The sequence below is a fragment of the Mastomys coucha genome, unplaced genomic scaffold (genome assembly GCF_008632895.1).
Source record: "Mastomys coucha isolate ucsf_1 unplaced genomic scaffold, UCSF_Mcou_1 pScaffold7, whole genome shotgun sequence".
Classification (NCBI taxonomy): domain Eukaryota; kingdom Metazoa; phylum Chordata; class Mammalia; order Rodentia; family Muridae; genus Mastomys; species Mastomys coucha.
The window spans coordinates 57,064,749-57,076,846 of NW_022196913.1; the positions used below are offsets into that span (position 1 = coordinate 57,064,749).

General features: G+C 47.1%; 1 protein-coding gene and 1 long non-coding RNA gene across 5 annotated transcripts in view; one reads left to right on the forward strand and one right to left on the reverse strand.

The window, feature by feature from the left end:
• Positions 1-12,098, forward strand: part of Syk (spleen associated tyrosine kinase) — a 72,682-nt gene that overhangs the window by 34,271 nt on the left and 26,313 nt on the right. For all 3 annotated transcript variants that reach the window (XM_031357928.1, XM_031357926.1, XM_031357927.1), the window contains exons 4-7: positions 7,271-7,409; positions 8,825-8,906; positions 9,386-9,417; positions 10,850-10,918. In XM_031357928.1, the coding sequence (XP_031213788.1) occupies positions 7,271-7,409; positions 8,825-8,906; positions 9,386-9,417; positions 10,850-10,918 (322 nt within the window). The remainder of the gene's footprint in view (positions 1-7,270; positions 7,410-8,824; positions 8,907-9,385; positions 9,418-10,849; positions 10,919-12,098) is intronic.
• The window catches only part of LOC116081406, a 45,059-nt gene that overhangs the window by 1,130 nt on the left and 31,831 nt on the right, over positions 1-12,098 (reverse strand). Inside the window, exon 3 of one of the 2 annotated variants that reach the window (XR_004114874.1) lies at positions 1,878-2,133. The exons of the other annotated variant lie outside the window; for it this stretch is intronic. This is a non-coding gene — a long non-coding RNA (uncharacterized LOC116081406). Of the gene's footprint in view, positions 1-1,877; positions 2,134-12,098 lie in introns of those variants that run through there. 2 annotated transcript variants of the gene reach the window in all.

Consider the following 12,098-nt stretch of genomic DNA (forward strand, 5'->3'; position numbering starts at 1 on the left):
AAAAAAAAAAAAAGGAAAAGAACACAGAAGCAGTTATTCATTCAAAAAGAGAGCCGTGTGTCTGACTGGAGAAGCATAAGACATCATGGTGGGAGATAGGCTTCTGTGACCATGCATGCACATGGGCCTTCCTCACCACATCATCATGCTTTCTATGTCAGGGAAGATGTCAGCCATTCAGGTCCACATGCTACAGAGCCTGTGACATCATAACATGTCACTCCCTGCCATGGTGTCTCATAAAATATGTGTCTATGCATATACATATTCATGAGTGTGTGCACATGTATACGTGTTAGGGATGGGGTCAGAAGTCAACACTCAATGTCTTTCTATAACTTCCCATCCATTCTGGGTACCTTGGGAGCAAGGACTGGGCTCTTGTCTTCAGTCTATATTCTTAGCTTGTATAGTATCTCAATGGGAGGACCTCTCTGAGGATGGACGTACAAGAGGCTGTGCGAGAGGAGGAGGAGGTTAGCTGTCCTAGCAGAAGGAATACCTGTGAAAGCCTAGTGACTTCGTATTGACAGAACATGTTGCATGTGACCAGCCATGGGAAGGGAGGTCCCTACATTGCTGTGGAAACTGTGTTAAAGCCCTTTTTTCTTTTACTTAATAATGGCTCAAGAGAAAGATTAATGATGCCTAAGAGAATCTGTGCTTAGTTCAGTCCCCTCTAGTTTCAGGCATCTGCTGGGAGTCAAGTTGAGTCTCCCTGTGGATGGATGTCTGCTGTCCTGGATCACCCTGAGTCATTGTGGAGATGAACTGGGTCAGGTGGGGAGATGAGGTGGGGACTGTGGTAGACGGGTGCTCCCAACATCCACAGATCTATCCAATCAACTCTGAAGAAAGCTCACATTCCCCCTTGTTCTTTAGAGGAAGCGTGGGCTCCTTACTGAAGCCTCTCTAGCCTGCTTGATGCCCACTGCCTCTTCTCCCGTGTCACGTGGGCTTGTTGCCATGTTTCTTCTCATATCAACTTTTGTTTGATCTCTGTCTAATCTGTCCTTTTGCTTGTTAACTTTTTAAGAAGTTATATTTTTCAATGTCTAGAAATTAAATTTGGAGTAGGGTTTATTTTTCAAAATTGTTTCTCGGCAGTTTTAGGAGCATCTCATTGGTTGGCTGGTGATTGCTGTTTTGTTTCTTTAAGCGATCCAAGCATAGCTAGTTTCTAACCCATTTCTTGTGGTTTTAATGCTGAGCATGTCCAGATACATAATCCCATTTTCCTCCATGTTTCTCTTATCCGATGCCTCTTTTCTCATAACTCGTGCTTACTTATATCTGAGGTGATCTTTTTGAGCTCGTACTTGGTTGATACTCATCTGTGGGTGCACTGAATGTTCTGTGCTCAAATGCTTTCCTTCAGGATTCAAGTGGTGGTTGCTACCCTGAAGGCCAGCTCCTGCCCACTGTAGTGCTGGTAACCGTGTTGTCCTCAACCCTACTAATGTTGGTGTGTGTGTGTGTGTGTGTGTGTGTGTGTGTGTTGGTGCATAAGCAAATGCTTGCAGGTGTACATGCGAGTGCATGCATACAGAGGGCAGAGGCCAACCTTACATGTCACTTCTCAAGAGCCAACCACATTGTTCCTTGAGACAGGACCTGGAGCTCATCAATTAGACTAGGTTTCCTGATCAGCGAGTTTCAGGGATCCATCTCTCTCCACCTCCCCAGTGCTGGGATTTAAAGGATGCATCCCCACTTCCAAATCCTTATGCTTGCTCAGCAAGCATTTTACCGGCTGGACCATCTCCTTCAGCCCCAAGCCTGTGCTGCTGTTTTCATTTGCCAAACAAGTTTGCCTCCTCAAGTCTCAGCTCACATTGTGTTCTATGCATACTTTTCAAAATTACACTGTAGGCATCAAAGAAATCCTTCTCTTTGTTCATTAAGGAATGAAACAGTGGCTGTTGTGAGTCTCCTGGGCCACGGTGAAAGCATGAGTTCAGTCAGTCAGTCTTCCCACGCTGGTATGGGTGATCAAAGCAGGTCATTCATTTGATCTGTGTGGGTTTGCCACCAGGGCCATCAAAAAAAAAGCACCATAGCTCGTCTGAAGAAGAAAGTTCAAAGACTGATGTCACCGTCAGTTTCCTGATGCTGCTCAGAGGCCCTGGGAAGCTGGAAGAGAAGCCACAAAAAAAGGATCTCTACCTAGGTACTGGAGCAGAGACACAAAGAGAAAGCCGTGAGGGGCTGGGTGTATCCCTACCTTGTAAAGACCAGCGTTCAGCCTCAGGAGGTAGTCCCTGGGAGCTGTCCACCGAGTGGTCGAGCAGGATCTTTCACCTGTTGATCATGCTAGGACAAGCAACTCCCAGAGACCCACCTGCCTCTGCCTCCCAAGCGTGGGGGACTGCAAGCACGAATCGTGACACTTGGCTATGTTTGCTCGCCGTTTGCTTGCTTGCTTGCTTGCTTGCTTGTTTTAATAGGGATTCTAGGGTTTGAACTCAGGTCATCCTGGTTGCGAGGCAAGCACTTACCTACTGCACCACCACCACAGTGCAGGGAGAGACGTTTGTGGAAGACGTTTTAAAGGATGCCCGGGTGGAGAGCACATGTTTGGCACGCCTCAGATCTGGTTTGCTTTCAGGGTCTGCACAGACAACACCCAGTGTTGCTACCTCAAAGGTGTTCGCAGACACAGCGTTTCTGTACCGGATGTCACTCACTCCAGGATCCCTATCTCCTCTTTCCTTAGACCTACTGTGCATTCTTAGCTCTGAGAGATGATCTTTTTTCCCCACCTACTATTCGCCTCTCTCCTCTCCTTCCTTTCCCTCCCCTCTTCTGTCCCCGCCTCTTCCATCCCCTCTCCTCCGGCCCATTCATTTTTCCTCCTCTTTTGACTCTGACTCCACCACAGATGCCCCTGGACAAGAGCAACAGAGACCGAATGGTCCTCAGGCTGGGGTGAACCCACTCCTCTGCTCTCTCTGCATCAGATGCAGACCTCATCCCTAGAGTCTTAGACACTGCAGCCTTCCGTGTCTCATTATCTCCCAGGCCTTCCACTCAGTGTCTTGTCTCATCACCACGCACACATTCTTTTCCCTTTGAGGGCACACAAGGGCAGAGAAGAAAGTCACACTCCCCTCTCTCTCACATCTGTGAGGCTCAAGGTCTGTCTGCCAAGCCATCCATGAACCAGCCCCTAGAGGAGCTGTGCCAAGGAAGAACCCAGATTCTAGTAAGGCACAGAGTCCAGCGTGAGCCTCAGAGCGGCACCCTAAGACTAGCACTTCGCAAGAGCAAACTGCAGATCCCGTCACTTACTTATTTCAAGGAAACCGTTGGGTAGAAAGAGTCAAATGATGAGCCAGGGAGACAACAAAGTCAGTGAGGTGATTTTCTTGCAAGCTTGGGGACCTGAGTTCACTCCTCAGAACCCACAAGTGTGTTTGTTATCCTAGTACTGAGGAAGAGATAGGAGACTCTCAGGAGCATGGTGACCCGGTTCAGTCAGAGAACCATGTCTCAAAAAGTAAGGCGGAGAGTAATAAAAGAGGAGCCCAGTGTCGACCTCTGACTTCATCATACACACACCCTTACACATACCTGCAAATGCACATGCATACACATGCCCACATATGCATGCCCACGTACACACATAGAGCTAAACATTAGTCAAGGGATCCTATGAGCAGTCTAAGGCCAATAAAATCCAGCAAAATCAGAAAGATTAACCTTGGGACTCTCTCCATAGTCTTGGCCATGGAGTGTGTGACATGGTATGACACCCACGACACCTGCCAGAGTCTTTAGAAATAGCCCGCAGCCAAGATGGAAGCCAGGCAGCAGCTTCCTAAATAGTTCTCTTGCTTCTGAGTTAAAAATTAATCTCAGTCAGATCTGTCTGTAGCCTGCAGATTACTCTGAATTTCTGGGCTGTTGGTGCAGCCAGCTCTTCTGGTCCCTATTGTTTATAGTTGTTGAGCCCGTGGGTTTCCTGGCTCTGCCTTCATTTCCTCCCAGCTACCATGGGCACTGCTTAGGCTGTGGATCAAAGCTGTAACCACAGCTGTTGGCTACCTATTATAATTTCCTTTTTCATAACCCTTTCAACCTAAATCAGGCACTACCTATCTCTCTCATCACACTTCAGGGTCCTGCACATTTCCACGGGGGAGGGGGGGCAGGAACCAAAGTAAAAAGATTCTAGGAAATAGAATGGATCCGTTGCAATTTTCCCCTTACTTTCTGGAGAGCATTTAGAAAATGAAAAAGTGGGAGTCTGTTGTGTCAGCGAGCTTGCAATAACTTTAATTAAGTTTGTGATGTATTTTATGTTTGCTCCCCCAAACAGGTACAAAGGAAAACTCCTTTGTAGCTTACATTCTTTGTGGATGTTTTTCTGTACCTAAAAATAGTTTCCCCTTTCCCCAGGACTCCTAGCCAGTGTCTGCCCAAACTAAGAAATCTATCAAAGAGTCTAATTAGGTGAAATACCTTGAGCAGCTGCAAGCAAGGAGGAAACACATTTTAAAAAAAAAAAATGGGTAGTTGTTATCACAATTATGTATACAGCATTAAGAATTACCAGTTTAGCCGGGTGGTGGTGGCACACGCCTTTAATCCCAGCACTTGGGAGGCAGAGGCAGGCGGATTTCTGAGTTTGAGGCCAGCCTGGTCTACAGAGTGAGGGCTATACAGAGAGACCCCCTGTCTCGAAAAACAAAAACAAAAAAAAAAAATTACCAGTTTAAGGTGGAGAGGATGATGTTGAAAGTATTTGCTTGTTTGTTTGTTTCGAGACAGGGTTTCTCTGTATAGTGAGTAACTCTGTAAATCAGGCTGGCCTCGAACTCAGAAAACCACCTACCTCTGCCTCCCAAGTGCTGGGATCAAAGGTGTGCACCACCGCCGCCCTGGGAAAGGTATTTAAAAGGTGACAAAATGTAACTGAGGGTGAGATGCGTCCTCCTTGGAAGGAGGATGAAATGAACGCCCATGAAGAAGAACGTGGACTCCAGAATATGTTGGCAGACATTTGGGGTTTCTTTACTGGGTTCTTATATCTATCTACCACCCTTCCAACCCTTATTCTATCCTAATGTCTTCTAACCTGCCAACACTAGGTAGGAAAGAAAGGTTGGGGGGGGAAAGGGTCACAGATCTCTTTAGACTACTTCCTGCTGACGAGGGGTGTCAGGTGCCTTGGGGCAAGCCCAATCTCTGCCATCAGGATATCTCCAACCAGCAATCCAATAATAGCAAAGGTAGCAGCAGGAACCAGCAGCCATTGCCACAAGCCCTCTCAGGAGTCCCAAGAACTCCAGACGTAAACTGTCTGCAGCTGGCAAAAATCTCGCCCTTCCTAGAGCACGAGACAAATCATAGTCAGCAGCTGTGGACAATCTGAAGCAGCCTCATATCCCATACCTGGGATTACACAAAACATAACCGCGTTTTAAAAGAGATCAATATTCTCACTACAGGAATAGGGCCTAGCTTGCTTATGTCAACCTTTACTCTGCTGAGTGCCTGTCTGTCTCTAACAGCTGGAAATGGACCAGTTGACCCCGTGATGTGAGTAGGGTGAGGAGCCCTTCCCAGGTGGCTCTTCAAAGTAGCAGGGCTGTGTATGCTCCCAACAGCTACACAGGAGGGTGTTGCTCCATCTCAGCAACACTTGGGATTTGTCCTTGTTTAGATGTCTGCTGGGGTCCCCAGCTGTGACATTTCCACCGCTTAATTTGTATTGCCCAGATCTCTCCCAGGGTTAGTTACCCCCTCTGCCTGCACATCTGCCTCACTGAGTACCTCTGGTCTGCTGTATTGGGTTCCTTTGTTTAACAGAGAAACAATGCTGTGTTGCCCTAGGTTGGCCCTAAATTCCTGGCCCCCATGGCCCCTCCTACCTCAGCATTGGTGAGAGGTGAGCAAGCACCACAGAGCCTGAAGCTTCCTTGACTACTTCAGCTAGAGAAAACCAGCCAAGGCCGGAGGCGAGATAGCTCAAGCTCAACATAGGTTTAGCAATTAGAATTCAGACCCCATCTTTTATTCCATGACTTTGGGATATCAGGCACGAAGGACTCTCTGTTAGACACATTTAGGTGTGTCTTCTAGTCATCTTTCTACCCAAACCAACTTCTATAGTTATGGATACAAATTCTTTATATATTGACATCTATATGCTTCTTGGTTTGGTTTTATTCTTGAGACAATGTCTCCAGGACCCAGACTAGCCTCCAGCTCACCATGTAGTAGAGGATAACATTGGGCTACCTACCCTCCTACTTCGACTTCCTGTTGGTGTGCTGATGTGTGCATTTTCTCCTCCTCCTTACTCTCTCTCCCCTTACCCCCTCTTACCCTCTTCTCCTCCTCCTACACTCCCCACCTCCTCCTTATTATCCTCCCCTTACCTTCCCCCTTCTCCCTCTCTTGCCTTGATTTTTCTCCCCCTCACCCGCCTCTCTCTCTCTTTCTTTTTCTCTCTCTCTCTCTGAACTGGGAGCATCACATCTCCTGTTGCCATGCCAGCCCAGATCTCACCTTCTCTGGGGTCTTTCCAATTACTGATTCCTCCTCTGATGCCAGGACTGCCTTGTGCCTGTGTCTCGAGGTCCAAGGGTACACCTGTGTTTTATCACTCAGCATGGGGGCCTGGAGTCCCCCATTAGGAGGACCTGTAGCTCCTAATGCCAGTGAAACAATGAAGTCCTCACCTACAGACGCCTCAGGCCTCGAGCAGTCTCTGTTGGCTCATGCCATGTGCCTACCATTCCCATCTTAGGTAGGGGATGCCACCTGCTAATATCGAACAGGGTTTTAAACCCAGCCTTGGCAATGAAGAGAGAGTAAGAAAGGGAAGAAAGACCATGGGAGTAGAAGCATTCATAATCTTCTATGTGTGCTCCAGAAAATTCTTAAATTAAATGCTTACTAGACTCCTCATCTGCCCTACACCTGAGTCTGGGGCCTTCACAGATACCCCAAAGCCTGTGCCTGTGGCCCTGAGCCACACACCCCTGAAACTTTTTTACTGATCTCCAAAGCTCCATGGCCCTGCTGGACCTTTGCCATGGTTGATCCCCAACCCTTGGCATTTCCTTTTGGCTGGCTCACTGGCTCTGATACTGAGCCTTCCTGTGATCTCAAGGACTGGGTGCTACCTGCCCACCACCTAGCCCCTTGCTGGTGCTGGTGAGCACCTTTGGCCCACAAGGGCCACCAGCTGTGGCGAGGGTACTGCTTCCTAGGTCAAAAGGTCACAGCAGGAGTAATGACGATGTGCTCTCTCTCCCAGGATCAGGGCCAGAGACAACAGCGGCTCCTATGCGCTGTGCTTGCTGCATGAAGGGAAGGTGTTGCACTATCGAATTGACAGGGACAAGACTGGGAAGCTCTCCATCCCTGAGGGGAAGAAGTTTGACACCCTCTGGCAGGTATGTCTCTGTCGCTCTGTCTCTTTCTCTGGGCTCTCTCTGTCTTTCTCTCTGGGTATCTCTCTCGTGGTCTGTCTGTCTGTCTGTCTGTCTCCATCCTGAAGGGCACAATACAGACCCACTGGGCTGCTAGTTCCAAAACTCTTAGGAACAAGGGGGGGGATGAGGCTCCCTCCATCAACCCACTTTCTAATTTCTAGAAGACTTGTTTGAGAAATGTTCACACAGACCATCATCAAGTCAATGAAGCAACAGAGGCTCCAATCACCTATTTAGAGCCATTAAGTTCCTGGTGCCTCAAGACTATGTATTTTAGGGCAGCATTAAGAATTTAACAGAAGGCCCTGCCATCAGGGACTGGAATAACACACACACACACACACACACACACACACACACACACACTATAATTGACCAAACAAAGACCCTAGGGGCTGTGACCCAGCTGGAGCTCTAAAATACCAGCGTAGACACTGAATTTCAGGTGATATCATGGTGGATAGCCAATGTGGGGAGCACCCTCATAGCCGAGCCACCACAGGAAGCTAAAACAGCTAAGAAAGCAAGACCACTCTTCCTGGATCCAGACTACTGCCTGTCCAAGGAACACTGAATGCTTGCTCTGCAAAGTGTTCATCCTCAACCCAGCTGTCAGTAAACCTAGAGGCAACTCAAGCACCCCAGCGTTAGCCACTCAGCTCCCCACACTTGCTGCCGGGCACGTTCCGCCCCCTTAACTTGGCATCACAGCTACATTAATTGTGGAGGCAGAAGGAGCAAAAGTTTAATGCCAGGTACGCAGTAAGTTCAAGGCCAGCCTTAGCTACATAGAAAAATACTATCTCAGCAAACAAAAAAATAAGTCAACAAAGGACTAGGTGATGGAGACGGTATGGAAACCCCAAACCCCTACTTCGTGATGGTTCATTTTAATTGCTAATTTGATACCATCTAAATCACCTGAGAAGAGAGTCTCAATGAAGGATTGTGTAGATTAGAGAGTGAGCATATCCATGGGGATTGTTTTGATTACATCGATTGATGTGGGAAGACCCAGGCCATTGGTGAGTGGCACCACTCCCTAGGCTTGAGTTCTGGTCAATACAAGAACAGAGAGTGCTTGCCAAGCAGTGAGCACGCATGCATTCATTCACTCTCCACTCTTGACTATGGATGAGACCAGCTGCTTTAAGGCTAAGAAGTTTGTTGATTCTACCCAAGGACGTCCTAGGCCCGTCCCCCAAGTTCCCTGTGGAAAAGATTATCTGGGATTCAGATGGCTTTAAAACCTGTTAAGAGCTGTGACTTATCCCACTGTCTCCATTTCTCTCTCTCTCTCTCTCTCTCTCTCTCTTTCTCTCTCTCTCTCTCTCTTTCTCTCTCTCTAACTGTTTTCTTCCTTGTTTCTCTTCCAGCTAGTGGAACATTACTCTTACAAGCCAGATGGGCTATTAAGAGTCCTCACGGTACCATGTCAAAAGATTGGCGCGCAGCTGGGTGAGTGATGGGCACAGAAGAGGCTCTGGTTTGGGGGAGCTGGTCACCATCAACCTCGTGCCAGATTTACCTATTCCACACTCACACAGGGTGAGGCTTTGATTTCACTATGTGATTAAACTCGATGTCACTCTAATTCCTGGAATCATTAGCTGAAAGATAATCATAACAAAAACAAACAAGCAAACAAAAACCTAGAGGATTTTAATTGCATGTGTTGTCAGGATGGTGGCACATGTCTTCAGTCCCAGCATTAAGAAGGCAGGGTAGGGAATCTGTGAGTTCAAGGCCACTGTCAGACCCTGTCTCAAAGAACTTGCTTAGTGGAATGTGTGAAAAATCCAGTAAAAGTGAAAAAGTACAGATGTAAAAAGTTTAGTCTCCCCAGTATGTTCCGGTCATACTGATAGATCTGAAAAGTAAGGGGTTTGTTCAAACACAGCAGTAATTGAGCTGTAACCATGGCATATTCCTTCCAGGTCACCCAGGAAGTCCAAATTCCCATCCTGTGGTAAGTATATCAAAGGCGCCTCTGCCGGGGAAACAGCTGTGTCTGGACACATGGGAAGGTCAGGTTTTAGTAAGCACAGGGTGTGTACTCCAAGCACATCCCTGAAGGCCTGGCAATCTAGTGAGTCTGGGGAACCATCAGTCTGTGACCACTGCTAAGCTAGACATGGTTTCTCGGTTGTTTTATTTTCTCTTCATTCTCTAGAAGTATAGAGAGTGAGACAGAAACCCACTATGAGATCAGAAAAGCCACCAGTCAGATGTAGAAAAGGGGAATATTTCATCCAAGTTCAGCCTTGCGCTGTCTGTGTGAACTTGTGTGTGCCATTCACAGGTCTGCCAACATGCATATCAGTAAAACATGGGCAGCGGTTAGGTATCTCCTTGGGGTTGGCTACCCAACTCCTTTGGCCAAACCAATTGACACCTTATTACTAGGGACTTGACCTAAATTGATTTAACTGATGATTAGGGGAGGGAGGAAGGGAGAAAGCACTTGGTAAGATTTCAAGAGAAAAAGTCCAGAGAAGGAAAGAGTCTTAGCCAGAGTGCACATTCCACTCCATGTCACTAGATAAGACTGTAGCCCAGATGTCCTTGTGTTGGGTTAGCTCTTTCATCATCATGCCTGCAAAGAGAGAAGAACCTCAAGTCCTTCTCCATCCAGGATGTCAGAGCTGGTACTCCACAAGAGTATCTATGTCTTCTCATATCTTAGGGACTTCAGTGTGCATATCCCGGCCCATTAGTGCCACCAGGGAATAATTCCTGACTTCTATTTTGCTAGCTGCTAAAAAACAAAATCTACCAAAGGCCAAACTCATGTCCTGTTTCCAATGGGAGGGCGGTTGGCCACTTGCTACTGAAACTGTTCATTTCGGGGTTAGCACTTCCTACTAAACCGAGAGACCTTGAATTGGCTAACTCATCAGTGAGCCTGAGGATCCTCTGAAAAACAGTGCCCCCTGGGGGCCTCACCTGGTGTTTATCATTCTGTGCCCTTGAGACAGATCCATGTCCAACTTGTGGTCCGGGAGCTGCATATGTCCCAGGATTTTGTAGATGACGATATCGTGTTGCAACCAGTGTCACCAAACAATGACACCACTGAATAGTCCATAACTAGAGTCTCTTGTGGAGCCTGAGACACGAGATTTCCACAGACAATGTGGTTCGTGTCTCCACTTTAATTTTGTAGCCTTCAGTGGAAAATATTTATTGAATATTCTAGACCTCTCTGCCAGAATGATAAGACTCTTCTGGAAGCTTCTTAAATGATCCAGATTTGCATGCAAGAAATCTTCCTGGGGCAGGTGAAGGGAGCGGGCAATGCATTTGCAGAATCGAGACCAGATAGCATGTCATGATGAATATCCTGCATGTGTTTTTCTGAAACTAAACGCTCTATTCCTCTCTGCCATTGTGGTTTCTAGACTTGGTCACCGGGTGGAATAATCTCAAGAATCAAATCCTACTCCTTCCCTAAGCCCGGCCACAAAAAGGTGCTAAAGCGTCCCCTGCTTGCTGTCCCTAAGTGGTAGGATAGATGCTTGGCTGGCTATCTTGTACCCAATGCAGCTCTGCTTCCATGCTTCCTGCTTGCCCAGCTCTGAGCACACCTGCTGAGCCTCGCAGGCGGGGGGAGGGGCATGCTATGTCTCCACACCTCGCTTTACACCCTGTTTCCTATGCTGTTGCCAAGCCCCTGCAGTGCATGCATGCTCTGCATGTGGCTTCTCCATCACTGCAGCCACACAGCCTGTCTGGTTTGCCTTGCTCTCTACAACACACACCTTCAGTCACTTCAGTGAGCCCAACTTGCTGGTTCTCATACTAGACAGTCTTTGCACACTCAGCTCATCTTCACTGTCCAGAGTCACAAGCTGCAGTTTCCGGGCTTCTGCTACATGAAGTAGAGGGAACCGAGGTCTCAGGGGAGCTCTGCCCCCTGAGACATCAGGTTGATTTCTGCATTTTGTTACATGACCGAATTTTGAGGGACAGGAGAAAAGAGGACCTTAGTGGGAAGATGGCTCGGAGGCGAAAGGCCTGTCACCAAGCCTGACAACCTGAGTTTGATTTCCTGGACCTCACATGGTGGAAGGGGAAAGCCAGACCGACTCTTGGGAGCTGGCCTCTGATCCCCGTGTGTGTGCCTCGACTCTTGCACAGATTTTGTCCCCCCAGAGTTTAGGAATCAAACTCAAGTGCTTTGCCACTGAGCTATGTCCCAGCCCCTGATTCTTGTTCGTTTGTTTTTATTTTTTGGTTTGTGAGGCAGGATTTCACTCTGTAGCCAAAGCTGTCTTTGAACTTACCTCCACCTCCCAAGTTCCAGAATTATAAGAAGTCCTACCCTGACCTTTGTATTGACTTGGTTTTAGTGAATTACATATACAAGCACCCATACACACAAACCAGTATGTGTATATGTATGTATATGCACAGATATATACACACACATATATAATACATATATGTAATGTGTATTATATAAATATGTGTATATAATATGTATAGGTTGCTCTTTCATATCTATTTTTATCTTCTTTAGGAAAAGACTAACTTTATTAACAGTCATTTAGATATGATATCAATGTTTTTCCCAGCATGTGGACACATGATTAAGCCAGTGCACACACAGTTGAATATTAAAGTATTTATTAGAAACAAAAGCATAAA